General features: G+C 35.8%; 1 protein-coding gene across 1 annotated transcript; it reads right to left on the minus strand.

The window, feature by feature from the left end:
• Positions 1-12,293: 12,293 nt before the first annotated feature.
• Positions 12,294-14,779, minus strand: LOC137402659 (rho-associated protein kinase 1-like). Its single transcript, XM_068089164.1, has 4 exons — positions 14,632-14,779; positions 14,387-14,569; positions 13,156-13,335; positions 12,294-12,586 (listed from the first exon to the last, which is right to left on the minus strand). Exons 1-4 carry the CDS (start codon positions 14,777-14,779, stop codon positions 12,294-12,296), a joined length of 804 nt encoding a protein of 267 aa, XP_067945265.1.
• Between the last annotated feature and the right edge of the window lie 784 nt (positions 14,780-15,563).

Raw genomic sequence — 15,563 nt, forward strand, 5'->3', positions numbered from 1 at the left:
TGAGCATAGTGTCTCTAACCACTGGTATGGAGTTCACAGATACACCCAGTCTCTCTTTGCACTATGTTGGTGAATTCTCCAACTGTACTATTAGGTGAGAAAGGAAACACGAGACGCTTGGAGTTGTAAATGAGTTTGATAGCTTCTCCCACAATTTGCCCTAAAAATAAACACAGCATCAAATTAATCCTGCACTTTTCTGTGTCAACTCTTGGCAAATAGTAACAGAGCATTCAATTTTCGAACTTGTCCACAAAGTAAGAATTTTTAGTTCACCAAACTTCCGTGTCACCAGTCATGACCATATTTTTAAGAAAAAAATAAAAAAAATAATCTGATAACTAGAGGTAAAATGTATTTTGAAAGATCAGCAGTAAAAGAGACTAATAAATAACATATAGCTTTCTTTATGAGTACTCTGACAAAACTGTAAATTCTGAGATCATAGTTTAAACTAACATAGAACTCTGTTTACTTATCTTTGAAATTGATTAAAACATTCTAGAAAAGATCATGTATTCAATTTAGCAAGTTAGTCAAAATGGTAGAATATTCCGGCACAGTCTGAACAAAGTTCCACTAAGCAAGCAAATTTGGAAAATCACTTTTCATGAAGTTATTAATGCTATGGTAGTCATTGATAACCAGTTTTAAAGCAAAGCTAAATTCCACTTTGGGGTGAAAGCTAACAGTTTGTATTGAAAGCAGCAGAAAGTTTTACCTTCGTATCTAAACACTTTTGGAGGTGCCGATGCATGAGATACATCAGTTGGATTTTTCCTTTCCTCAACAGTTACGGTAGATGTTGATTTATCATACGCTGGTTCTACTAGGAGCATATCACTAGTGATGGAATAGTTTACTGGCCAAGACCTTTTTCGCTCAGATGGATTGGTGAATAGACTTGAGTTTGATGTTGAAGTAGATGGATGTGTTAGAGTATATGGAACATAAGGTGAAACTGCATGTGTTGGTGAGACTTGAAAGAGCTCATTTCTTTCTAACACTAGTGACAAGAGAGGCAGAGGCATATTCTGTGCTAAACTTGAAAGGTTTTCTGAACTACACATTGGTAAATCTGCTGTTTCGGAGTTGTTCGAGAGTTCGATAGCTGACTGAAGTGCATGGGAGTTGTGTGAGAATGAGAAAGAAAGAAGGTTATCGTTGGGTGCCATTGCCGTAGAGTCTAAAAGACTTGTGGCTGTTTCAGAACACTCTTCTCTTGGAGCATATTGCATCGCTGTGTTTCCTTTATTATCTAGCATCCTTTTCAGAGCATCTTTGCTTTTTGGTGATACAGATTTAAGTATACTACTCATTATGCTTGTATGCCCACTAATGCTAGCGCAGTGTAATGCTGTGCAGTTGTCATCGTTTTGTTGTAAAAGCAGCCTATCTTTACTCTCAAATGATATAGAGTCTAGTATAAACTGAACTATTTGTCTATGACCATATCCGCTAGCACAGTGTAATGCTGTCCAGTTGTGATTATTTTGTTGTAAAAGCAGCCTATCCTTACTCTCAGATAATATGGAATCTAGTATACACTTCACTATGTCTGTATGTCCATATCTACTAGCACAGTGTAATGCTGTCCATTTGGTATTTTCTTGTTGTAAAAGGAGCCTATCCTTACTCTCAGATGATATGGAGTCTATTATACACTTCACAATGTCTGTATGTCCTTCTGTGGTAGCATAGTGTAATGCTGTCCGGTTCTCATTATCTTGTTGTAAAAGCAGACTATCTTTACTCTCAGATGATATAGAGTCTAGTATAAACTGAACTATTTGTCTATGACCAAATCTGCTAGCACAGTGTAATGCTGTCCAGTTGTCATTATCTTGTTGTAAAAGGAGCCTATCCTTACTCTCAGATAATATGGAATCTAGTATAAACTTCACTATTTCTGTATGTCCATATCTACTAGCACAGTGTAATGCTGTCCATTTGGTAATTTCTTGTTGTAAAAGGAGCCTATCCTTACTCTCAGATGATATGGAGTCTATTATACACTTCACTATGTTTGTATGTCCATAGTTGCTAGCGCAGTGTAATGCTGTCCAGTTCTGATTATCTTGTTGTAAAAGCAGACTATCTTTACTCTCGGATGATATAGAGTCTAGTATAAACTGAACTATTTGCCTGTGACCATATCTGCTAGCACAGTGTAATGCTGTCCAGTTGTCATTATGTTGTTGTAAAAACAGTCTATCTTTACTCTCAGATGATATGGAATCTAGTATACACTTCACTATGTCTGTATGTCCACATCTACTAGCACAGAGTAATGCTGTCGATTTGGTATTTTCTTGTTGTAAAAGGAGCCTATCCTTACTCTCAGATGATATGGAGTCTAGTATACACTTTACTATTTCTGTATGTCCATATCTACTAGCACAGTGTAATGCTGTCCATTTGGTAATTTCTTGTTGTAAAAGGAGCCTATCCTTACTCTCAGATGATATGGAGTCTATTATACACTTCACTATGTTTGTATGTCCATAGTTGCTAGCGCAGTGTAATGCTGTCCAGTTCTGATTATCTTGTTGTAAAAGCAGACTATCTTTACTCTCGGATGATATAGAGTCTAGTATAAACTGAACTATTTGTCTGTGACCATATCTGCTAGCACAGTGTAATGCTGTCCAGTTGTCATTATGTTGTTGTAAAAGCAGTCTATCTTTACTCTCAGATGATATGGAATCTAGTATACACTTCACTATGTCTGTATGTCCATATCTACTAGCACAGAGTAATGCTGTCGATTTGGTATTGTCTTGTTGTAAAAGGAGCCTATCCTTACTCTCTGGTGATATAGAGTCAAGTATACACTGCAATACGTCTGTATGTACAGGGTCGCTGGCACAGTGTAATGATGTTTCTCCTGCCCTATTTTTCATCATCAGCAGAGTATCTCTATCTTCCTTTGATATGGTGTCTAGTAAATGTTTAATTAGCTGTGTGTATCCTAGACTACAACCTATATGTAATGGTGTGTCACAGTTCTCATCACAATCTTTAAGAAGATCAGCCAGGTGGTCAGCTGAAGTATGACTCATGAAACATGTTAGTAAGTTTGTGTCATTTCTCTGTACAGCAGCATGAAGGAATCTCACCCCTTTGCTACATAGAGACTTCATTATCACAAAGACTTCCTCTCTGTTCACATTCTGTAGGTATAGGTCTAACTGTGTCACTGTGAGATGAATCTTTTCTGGGTCCTCAACGTAAGACTTTAAAATTCTCGCAAGATTATCATCAAGTGATGGAGAACCTTCCATACTTGTCACTGTTTATATATTGAACAACAACAGCCTTTCTACAACATTCCCATATAGCAACTAAATACTTTAGCTGCAGTGAAACTTGACGACAATCATTATATAATATGAGAAATACTGATGCAAGGTTTTTACTATAATACTTTTGTTTTCCTCCCTCTGATGGAGTATTTGTATCGTTTTGACTGCAGGCATTATCAGTTCAAACAGTAATTTTCAGGAAATAACTTGATTTATCAAATATAACAAATGCACTATAATTTGGGACAATTTCAGAAAGAAATTCCAGCAGCTGAATGGGATGCTCAATGAAGACTCCTAAAATACGCTATAACCTTGCTAAGTAGTTCACCATTTATAAATATTGTAATATGGCTTCAATGATGTTAACAACTGAGCTACAAGCATGCTACCATTCGACGAAAGGTGACATCTTTCTGAAAAGATGCCCGCCAAAAACATTATGCCAGCCAATGAAAACTTAAACAAAGAAGTGTACAGTGGAACCTCGGTTCCACTGTAGGTTGTTTGAAAACCGAGTTGTTCGTGATCTGAAACAACTTTTTTCCATTAGAAGTAGTGTATGTCAATTTGAATCGGTTGCAAGTGGAGGAAAAAAGAAACTTTGGTAAAGTATTTTTACCAGTTTACAACGTAAATTGTACTGTATATTGCATACGATAAATAAAAACGGGTAAATATTAATCGAGTTTAATTTTAATAAAATATTTTCTATATATGATAATAAAAAAGAAAACAAAAAGTAAACATCATCAAACATCGAAAACCTTAAAGGTTAAAAAACAATACCAAAAATTGTAAAAGTTGATAATGAAACAGCACAAAATGCAACAGATCAGTTACATCAAAAATCACGTGAAAAAGAATATATAAACAGCAATGGCACATTTACTTCATTTAGAGCAAAAGTTAACTTCACATCTTTAAAAGAGAATCCTTATTCAAACAATTTAGGGTAACTCGACTAAAGGAGTTGTCTCCTAGCAAAACTCTTCAGTAGTGGAAACGTCGTTCCACATGGTTCCTTCCTTTTTTAAAGAATTTTTGAGCGTTACTTGCTTTTCTTTTTATTAACAAAATTAATGTTTCCATGCTCTTTCCGGAGCATTTCCAAACGTTTAATTCCAAGGCACACATTCCGGTTTGGTTGTGAACCGAATTTATGTTTGAGATCCGAGACAAACAAATCTCAATTTTCTTTCGGTCGAAATCTGATGTGTTCAAAAACCAAAATTCTACTGTATTAATAAAAGTGCTGGTACAGCTATTTCATTCTGTAGGATTGAATAGCCACTCGATTGTACTGTCGATAAAACACTAGTAGCAATCCCAGTGTTTAGCACACTAACTCACCATTCACTAAGCCTGTAAATAGTTGCGCATATAAAAAAGCTAGAGGTAACTCAACAATGAACCTATAAAACTAGATATGGCATGACAGTATACTGATAAGAACTGGAGGTACCATGACGGTGAACGGATAAGAACTAGAGGTAACATGAAAACATACCTGTAAGAACTAGAGGTACAATGACTATTTGCTTTAACGAAATTCTTGATAAAACTAGTATCTATAACAAAAAGATTTTGTTAAAGCCTCATTAGCCAAAACAATGTGTTGATTAGAGCATTACAGACAGTTAATTACATGTTTACCTATATTGACAAGAATGTGTTTGTCATAAACTTTCATTATTGTGAGCAAGTGTATTGGACAATTTTCAATAAATTCATAAATGAAATAGTCTTTATAGTAATAATTTACTCTACACTAAATGATATCTACATGTTGCAAGATACATAGTGTGTGTTGCAGTCACATTTTGTTTAACCACTTCGGGTATAACTGCATAATTCAATTTTGCGTTCAGGTACAATTAAGTCATGATGCTCTACAGATTATGACATGGGTCAACAAAATCTTATTTCAACCATAGAAGCACTAACATTTTCATATACATGTAGAATACCTATACTTTTTGGAAATCAGAGAAAACTCTGTATCTGATCATATTATTTTTATTGCAAAAAGTAAAAATAATAAATATTGAAAGTAGCATGAAATAGCGGTTTTATTAAAATTCGTGTTCCACGAACATATTTGACTAATAAGGGTAGCATATAAATGTATAAAAGTTTATATAATAACAAGCAATTAAAACATTATACTGTGTATAAAATTCAATTTACAGTCTCTTCCATAGCTGTTAACTTATCTTCATCATCACTCCACTGGAAGTCTGCCATTTCTATCGCTGTTTTGAAGTCTATACGCATCCACTAGTAGCTCCTACGCGCTGTTACTAACTGATCGCTATGTTGAACTTTGAATGCAAATTACTCGACATTTTTTCATTTGACCATAGCTGTTTGACCAGTCCAATGTCTGCAGACATGTCTGAAGGTCATGCTTAGCTTTGTAGATATAGTGTAACTGTAAGCAAGCTCTAAATATAGACGGATGAGTAATGCAACTACGCAAAGCCTAAAAACTGGCTGATGAACTCGAGAGGAATATACTCGGCTATAGGCTACTCGGAATATAGCGGCTATAGCGACGCATGCTCCCGAAGTGGTTAAAGTCTTCAGTATTGCTGGTAATGCCTTTTACAAGTAATCGAACATATATTATAATGCATCAACTTCTTGACTGTCCTATACTTGACAGTTTACAGAATGTGCATGACGCAACCTAGTTTTTCACCCTTGGATACCTTCATGCGTGCAGCTGATCACCTTATTTATTCTCACTGTATAGGATAAGCGCTGTGGTACTAATTGATCACTGCTACAATTGGGCTGTGTAATAACAAGTAAAAATTCCAAATGAAGCTTTTGGAAAATGGAATTTTTGGTTCAACTCATTGGAAAATGGAATTCCCAAACATGTAATTAGACAGTATACTACGATGCTGTAAACCAAACACTACATGGGCACCACGTCTATGTAACAAACCAGCTAGTTATGGCAGACCTAGCATTCTTAAGATGCTATATTTCTAAGGAACAAATCTAATAGTAGTTAATATTTAAAGACTGATGCACTGAACAACCACATCAGGCTGTGTCTTTAGGCCAGCCAGAATGCCTTCACTATTCTGAATAGAATTAAATAAAGACTATCAGTGACAAAAAAGGGAGTTCTAAGTTTTGACGTAACAAACAACTTCCATTGGTTCTAAGCAGCAGTCTATCTCCGATTTTAACCCAATAATCAGTCACTGACACTTTTGGTACTTGAAAGATAGGCATAGTAGACAAACCTTTTGAAGTTTTATGTCTAATTTATAACATTTCTGCTGAATTTGCTGCTTTGTGGTTTTAAATGAGGTTATCTAAGCAATCAATGACTTCGTTGTTATTTGGCTTTTCAAATCATAGCGAACTATGCTGAATGCTTAGCAAGAGTTTATCTTATATTAGTTTAGTAATGGAAAGAGCCGTATTTCAATGGACAAACACAAAATATTTAGCAGCAGAAACCAATATGAGAAGGAGATAAACAAAGAGTTCAGTCATTCACCTTACTAAAGATAGACTTTGATAATCACTAAACCAAAATATGTGTCAGATTGACAATAGTTCCTGTTTGTCTGGTTTTCTAACAGTATGTCCAAATATAGCATGTAACATGTGCCATCTATAAACTTTCTAAAATCAACATAAATATGTACTTACTGTTCTGTAGAACTTTTGAAGCAAACGGCGTGAATATGCTGATCGCAGTTGCACCTATCTGGTCCCTCTAGTAGCGCTAGTGCATCTGAAACTGGTTTACAAGGCTAAATGACAAGGTGGAAATATTATTTCTACCTTGCTTAGTCAAAGCACAGCTTGACAAAGCAATCAATGATTTCTTTGTTATCATAGAAATCATTGATTGCTTACCAAAGCACAGCTTGACCAAAATCAATCAGTATTGCACGCTTGATTGATTCTTGTCAAAACCTATTGACACTGGCTAACAGGTTCTGAGATGTACCTAACCCGGAAAAGTTAACAGGCAGCTCACAAAATGAATGCCATACAGTATATTATAAAATGAGGTTTCAATAATGTTTCAGTGTATTTTCAAGTAAATATTAGGCTTTACCTACATTTTCAGTCATAAAAATCAACAGAAAGACTCAAAATGCTTACAAAATATTTATCAAAAACACCTGCCAAATCAGAATAGATCCAAATTGAATGCAAAGTGAACTTTTATGAATGAGTCAACCAGATGAAAACCAAAGTAGTTTAATTTTAGAAATGACCGATCAGAAACAGTTAAAAATGCTCTGAAGATCTTTCGAAAGGGGAGCAGCAAATTTTGAAATATTTATTCAATCACAGATTTCGACACAACAATGACATGGTCAGAAGCTGCTCCACACTGATTGGTCAATAATCCAAATACTGTATTTTGATTGGAGGCGTCTATTCGATCACCAACTGACTGCCCTATACTACTAACACGATACAACTACACTAGGAATTCCCCTGTCATACAGCCACGACCAAAGTGATAATGGAAAAATGAAAGGGTACTGCTAAAGACGAACTGTAAAGAGATTGGCTGGCAAGGCAGGTTGGTCAACACTTCGACAAAGGACAATGAAGTCAAGTTGTTGTAGTTGGCGAGGTAACTTTATAACAAAGTCATTTAAGTTCTGATGGAATTGATGACATGACCTCTGAACCCAAATTGGCCACCACGCGGAAGACGGAAGATTGACATTGTAGGATTAACCTGAGCAATGAGTAACTGTTCTATAAGTGTAAGAGAAGATAACAATTCAACAGATGAACCTGGGTCCATATTGTTAGCTGCACTGAATTTATTAACAGCGTCAGGTCTAACTTGTTGGCACGTATGACATAGTTGTATTTGAGCATTGTATGTAATGAAATGTTTTTCATTACATTCAGTACATATGAGCTGTGATATGTTGTTATCAAGTCTGCCTAGAAAGTTGTTACGCAGTTTTTGAAAATCAGGACAATCTAAAGATTGAAAATGAGGAATGTGATGGAGGGAGGCAGCATTCAGAGGAGCAATATTGTTTTGTGCAATATTTGGTGCAATATTTTCATGGTCAATGATGTCCATAAAATCATGATCAACATCTGGAAACAAAAGGGCTCCCCCAGTCCATGTCATTTACTTCGCCTACAACATCTACTAAAGAATTCTCTGAATCAGATGAGTTGTTGTTATTAATTTGAGTAGTGTGTTGTTGAAAATTAGCATTTGATGTTCATGGTTGCTGTGAGGACTTTCTATTTATCCTCCTATTGAGCTGTAATAATTGAGAAATACGTGAACGGCCACTGCGTCGGCCACGACATGGTGTTCTGAGAAGTTGTATGTCCATGGTACGTAGTTGTCAAGTTGTTTTGAAATTAATTTCAAAAATTCAATTATGCATAACAAAACGGTTGTATAAAAACCACACCTAATCTACTATTATTTCAAACCTATGTTTTACAACAATAAAATAAATATTAATTAAAGCTGTAGGCCTAACCTAACCGTACTGTATGTAATTTAACCACAGCAATAATGAAATATGTTTATTACATGTATATCTCTTAAATGCAATGTTAGAAGTAAAATAGCAAGCTGCTGTGTAATATACACAGTTTGAAAGTTGGTTGTGTTGAATGTAGAATGATTTTGATAGCAATCTGTAACAGAAAGCGAGCATCAGCATTCACGCGTCTGGAAGTTTTCTGCAAACTGGAGCAAAATAAAAAGATGTTTTGTAAAGTGGCTAAAAAGATGTTTTTGTCATAAAGGGGCATTGTAGTTCAGTCCTAGCTTTTACATAAGATGTAAAGAATTTTGGCTAACACTCTAAATAATTTAATGAAACTTTCGGTAATTTGCCAAAATAAACATAAGCTGATAAGCTGTGTACCACAATTGTGTACCTGTAAATCGGTTTACGCCTCAAACGGTCTACGTTTTTTACAGTAACCTTCGGATAAATAAACTCAAATGATTATTCTTATAATTAAATCTTATAATAATTTTATAAAATCAAATAATTATTCTTGTAAGTAAATATTTTTGCAAGATATAAAAAACGGAGAGATATAAGAAACCTTTGGCAATCCAGACAATGCCATAGACTGGTGAAATGTGCACGTTTTTCTCGTGAAATGCACACGACTTAATGGTTCTATTCTCTGTCGCACAGCCTTATCGGCGTTTCATTGACCAGTCTTAATTTTGATTAAAAAAGGCTTGTCATGGCTTTACTGGTGGCTTTAGGCCAAATTAATCTGTGTATTTATGTATACTCCGCTCAGATGGGTTAGTTTTAGGATATTGTCTACAAATTTCAAAGACTTGGTAACATATTTAAATAGGTTTATATGTGTTTTGTATCGTTATTATACTTAAACGACTCCATAGAAAAATGGTTAAATTTGTTGATGAGATTTCGGTACAAGGGTTTGCGACAGCCGTTCATGAATAATTTTCGTCAGTTGTGTGCACATATGCATTAATCATTAAGCTCTCAAACAATCGCTTCGCTAGTGTTTGGTCGTGGGATTAAATGTGTTCCGTTTTCAGCTGGAACATCTAAAACATTTGTTAACAGTTCTTTTTCATAAAAGCAGAGCAAGAGTTCATGACCTTTATGAATAGCAAATGTTGTTAGATAGTTTTGTATTTTTCAGTTTGTCTGAAAGGAGAACTTAGCGCTAGTGCAATCCTGATGTAATTCTATAACTACCACTCAAGGACTAATGCGGGACGTATACATACATGTACATCACGGACATTGTGTGGTCCTTGTGTAATCTGCTTTAACCTTGCCAGAGTATGTCAAAGATTGATGTCACAAAGTGGTGATTTAGCCAGCACACTCCTAGCTGTAGAATTGTAGGTTACAACAGTCATTTGTAAGTATTACTAGAGATAATGTTATTTTATTATACATTTTTATAACTTTTTATTGTTATAAGGTTATAAAATACATCATATGATGCATTAAAAGTTATGACGAAAGTTAAGCGTGGTTCTGTCGACTGCAAGACCCTGGCAGTATAATAAATCTGGATAAAAAAGAATACCACTTCAACTACCCACATGTCTGCAAAGGCCAATCCAAAAGATTATACGTTTATTTGATGATGAGAAGAAAGAGTTGTTGTAAATCTATTGTTCAAACATTCAACATTACATACTCATTTTTTAGGTTACATTATTTATGTCATAACATTTATACTTTATGTTACGTCAATTACATTGTATAACATCTACTTACGCAAATACATCATATATTAATCAGTTAGGGGATGATTATAATTTGTACTAATTCAAGCCACTAACTCAAAGACAACATAAATATTTAAATCAATACGAAAATTGTGCCCTGCTATAGTAAATTTTGAATTCTTCAAATTTAGGTGGGAGTGGAATGGAATGTGATTCTCACACACTCACATGCACTTTCATTAAGCATCAGTCATACCAGATGCAGTGTGATTATGTAATTTTAACAGATTTTTTTGCTCGCTGTAGCTGACAGTTGCTGGGCTGTTATCACTAGTTGTTGTGACCAGTGATCCTTTGGCTGGGCTCTCTGCTCATGACAGTGTAGATTGATCAATAGCAAGCTGACACATTGTTTCATGGTAGAAATATTTTGTTTTAATTAGTTTTGGTATCATTTTTTTGTGCGCGGATCACCTGGTCACTAGCTATAACTTGTTAGCATCTACTGACAATCATCAACACAAACTGATATAAAACGACAGACTACCACAGAACTCTAAAGTCAACAGAACTAACTGTTGTCATTATCACTAAAGGAACTACAAAGAGTGAACAGGTCTGTGTGTTATTCTCTTTAAAATTGACATCTATTATCAAGTTTTGAGTGGTGCTATTAATTCATCCTAATAACTATTGTTGCTATACTATTGCATTTTATTTGTTAGTAGATTTTGTGTAACGACAATTGTTAACGTAACATTAATCTGAGCAATTTTAACCCTGTACAGGTTTCACGGTGTTATTGAAGCAATACAGTTATTATAAAAGGCTACCATATAACATCAGTCATCTACTTTACTTCGCTCATCTACTTTTAACCCGAGTGTGGCAGTTTGTCTAAAACTGTAGTCTAGCAAAATCATAATAAAAAAATATAAACAACAAAAACAGTATGCAATGTAAGTAATATCTTAATTAAGTGAAGCCCTAACCTATCAGTTAGGCTTCTTGGCTAAGGTTGAACTAAACAAAAAAATTAAGCATATTTCTCATTTAGTTCTATTTACTAATTTCTTTATTCAGTGGTTTGCTTCCATCGACTGACAAAAATGGTATATGTCAAGTGGGTAGGTCAAGCATGAAGCAACCCATAGGTCATGCAGTTGACAAATTAAATGCTAGTTGCTTCACAACCCAATTATAGAAGGAATTTATCATTTAGCTAGTATCTAGAGATAATGTCAAAGTCCGTCATGTAATCCTTTGAACAAATTGAGTTAATTTAGTTCGGAGTAGTTCTGACGCATGGAACTTGTTGTCCTCTGATTCACCAGAGGGCTGTGAGTTTACTGGTACTGGTCAGGTGGGTTGGAATTTTCATGTAGATGCACTACATGAGTTTTGAGTTTTGAGTTCGTCAATCTGCTGAGCATAAATCCCCACTATTTAATTGTTGAATGTATGCATCTGGAAGCTCTAGTTTACTTCTGAGATCTGTGATAGTGGCCTCGAGGTCAGCGATCCTTAACTGTAGCTGTTTTTGTAGCTGATTTCGTTGCTCGAGCACCTCTTCAAGATCTCAAATTTTTGTGTGAACATCGTGTTTTACCTTCTCGAGTTGCTTGGAATTGTCTCTTGTTGCTGTCTCAGCTGTTTTTCCCTCTAGGGAGCATGCTGTGTGTTGGAGACATCGAGCTGTTTTTGTTTCAAGGCCACCGACGCAAAACCTAGATGCTTACAAGCCTTCTGGTAATGTTTTCCAACTCATCAGACTTCTACTGACTGCGTTTTTGTGTGACTGATAGCTGCTTTTGTAAAGTTTGTTGTTCTTCTACTAATATGCCTATAGTCTGTATATGTACTTGCAACTTTTCTTTAGTATGAGAAAGTTCTAGTCTAGATTTCTCTGTTATTTCACTCTCACTTGTGTTTAGTTGTCGTTCCAACTCTGACAGATGCTCCGCCTGAATTTGCATCTGCCGCGTGACCTGTGTATTTTTCGGTTGAAGTTGTTTCACTTTATCTGCGAGGTCTCTATTTCTCTGCTTTAGTGTTTCCTCACTTGAAGCTGTTCAACCAACAGGAGAGCGCCTACCTTTTGGTGAATCTCCATTGACTATGGCTCCAATGCCTGCAGACCCATTGGTGATGACTCAATCAAGTTCAGCGCTGTCCTCCAACAACCCATTCAGTTGATTAGATAATTAGAGCAAACTGTCTACAGCTGAAGAATCCGCTGCGCTGACCCCGTTATCCAATAAGTCTACTGGCAAACCATTTGCTACCGAATGATCTGAAGGGTTGCTACTTTTTTGTGTTTAAAATTTTTCAGCTTTGTTTAGCTGATGCTAGCTTAGCATTCCTTTCCTTGGAGGATTCCATATTGTTTTTGCAGCTTGGTGTTTTCTATATGAAATTCACGTAGCCTCTTGTGGTGGTAGATTTTGAATCGCCATGCTTGTTTTTTTTCTGGATTCATAGAGCAAATTAGTTCATGATGCTTATTTCCACAAAATCTTCATACAACCGTCTTTTTACATTGACCACGCATATGACTGCCAAGGCAAGCAAGACAAAATTTGCTTTTTCTAAGTTTTTCACTTCTCTCATCTGAAAGCATAATCAAAAATATTCTACAATCTTCAGTTTTATGTTTCACCCCATTTCTAGTGTGAATGACACAATTGCTAGGTTTCGATGCATAATCGCTTGATCCAGCATCAATACTTGAGTGAAACACTGTCTTCCTAACATTACCATCTGCTTTTTGATTTGATTGTCGCTCAGCTAAGCGCAAAGCCACAGATCTTTCTTGTTCTAGAAAGGACATAAAACTTGAGAATGAATGAACCTGATCCTCAACCGAAAGTTTACTGTAAGTGTGCATTCATTGCTTTCTTGTCTGAATTGGAAGAAGATCAGTCATGTTGTCTATGTGGGCAATTGTAATAGCCTTCAACTGCCTTACTTCTCCCAATTAGCTATAACACAACTCAATTTCATTCACAAACTGTATATGAGTCCTCTAAAATCATCCTCTTTCACTCTAGGAGCTTGCTTAGTTCACTATAGACTGACTGGACTGATAAGCTTACGTCACAGTATACACTCCCCAAACATTCCCACATCCTAGCATAAACATTGGGCAGTGTGACTATTATAGCTCCAACACATTCCAATGGTCTACCTCTCAAACTCTCTTTAAGGACCCAAACTCTCTCCTCATTCCTTGAATACTCCTGCTGTCTGTATTTTTTTCAAATTGCTCTCAACTCTGCCCACTTCCTCCTATCACCATCAAAAATAGAGGCGAAGTTTTTTAAAATCTAGTTCTGTAATAATTCAAACCAGAGGTGGGGGTCTACATTGCTAGTAAGGGTGGCGTTATGAGCATGCTCATGAGCGTCGTCAGCGTACGCGGCTACTATTGACGTGTCAAGACGTGTACTGTCACTGGTCGATATTAACGTAGACACTCTAGTATTCCAAGATTCTCGTGAACGGGCGTCACTAGTATTAGAATGATATTGATTGGAAGGAACAGAAAGAGGTAGGGACAAAACAGTTTCAGAATTTGTAGGGTCAGTCACAAGCGAAGTACCATTAGGTTTGTAAAAAGTGTTTGTTTTGTTTTGTATGTCATTAGAACTGGGCTGAATTACTGGCATCTTACTAGTCTTTACAATACTATGTTGCAATCTATTCACCTTAATCTCTATGTCATTAACTAGAGAGACAAAAAAAGAAAATTTAGGTAATTGAGCTAACAAAAATTTGCTCTGTGCGAAAAAGCTGTCTCTTTTTCTAGCATCAGCTTCAAAATCATTTAACACAAATGCATATGACTCAATAGTGCTAATTAGCTCACTCACATAGGTGTCAATATTTTGCATCAGCTGAGCTCCTTGGTTCATCAATGTGTCTTTTCGGAACTTCCTCACTTTAGCTGTGATAGATGTATAGACCTCCTCTGTCTCCTCTAAGTATTCATCTAAGTCCTTGCCTCTCACCATTTTATGCTTGTCATATGTAGTATCAGTGTTGACCAGTTCTGTATACATTACATGTTGGGCCGACAACTCTGACCATTGTTCATTGAGATGGTCTACCAACTTATTTGTACTGATAAGATCTTCTTCTCTGATTTTTCTTGATTGATTTTTGAGTTCTCTATCTTCTTCACTGTAGAAGTCATGTCAGCTTTGCTCCGAGATCTTGCCTTCTTTAATGAGTTAATCTCTTCTTCTAAGCCAGTCTCCATGTCTGCCAAACTTTATTAGTACTGTACTGAATTAGAGCTGAGATGGTTAGCAACAGTCTTTATATTTATGACACTGTACTCTGTAATCAATAAAGCAAGAAAAGTAATAAAAGTTAGTAACAATCTATAAACAATCATAACAATCTATAAATGAAAACATACAAACATTCATGTTAAAACTGGCAATAACTTATCATCTTGATTATTAAAAGAAACTAAACTGTCATGACTTCACCACAATCAGAAAAAAAGCTGTTTTACACTATGTGTTTACTTGCAATAAAGTTCCCAATTGCTCTCGCACCAGTATATTAAAAGAGTTGAAGTTTATAAAACATTCATGCTGGTTAAAAGCAAAATATAACACTATGCAGCACAACTTGCTTTCTGTATGTCTCACATTCAACTGCCCTACCGTAATTAACGCAAAGCTTGCTATCGCTAACCCCCAAAAAGCTAAAAGATTATAAAATGTTGCTACATTCTTGGTAACAAGTGAAACAAAAATAAATCAATAATAGAAACACCTATTATGTACTAATACAGGTACTTTTTTCTGATTATTTGAGCCATATGGCTTATATAAGGGTGCGGCTAGTCTGTGGCTTTTTCTTTCACCGCTAGGGCGCATAAACCAGAATCTTCGGTTAGTGCGCCTCTAGCGGTGAAAGAAAATCTAAAATGATGCCTTTCGGTACTGTTCCGTTAGGTACTAGGTTAAAATGCGTCGGTTAATACAAAACTGTGCCATTAAGCACTGTTCCGTTTTAAACAGCAAAGTTGC

Source organism: Watersipora subatra, chromosome 8 (assembly GCF_963576615.1).
Source record: "Watersipora subatra chromosome 8, tzWatSuba1.1, whole genome shotgun sequence".
Lineage (NCBI taxonomy): Eukaryota > Metazoa > Bryozoa > Gymnolaemata > Cheilostomatida > Watersiporidae > Watersipora > Watersipora subatra.

Bases quoted from the DNA above. Each gene is read 5' to 3' on its own strand.
- LOC137402659 (XM_068089164.1), bottom strand. From the start codon at position 14,779: ATGGAGACTGGCTTAGAAGAAGAGATTAACTCATTAAAGAAGGCAAGA. The intron at 13,336-14,386 runs GTGAGCTAATTA...TGTCCTTTCTAG, and splicing joins AAATATTGACACCTATGTGA to AACAAGAAAGATCTGTGGCT. The intron at 12,587-13,155 runs GTAGAATATTTT...TTGGTTGAACAG, and splicing joins GAAACATAAAACTGAAGATT to CTTCAAGTGAGGAAACACTA.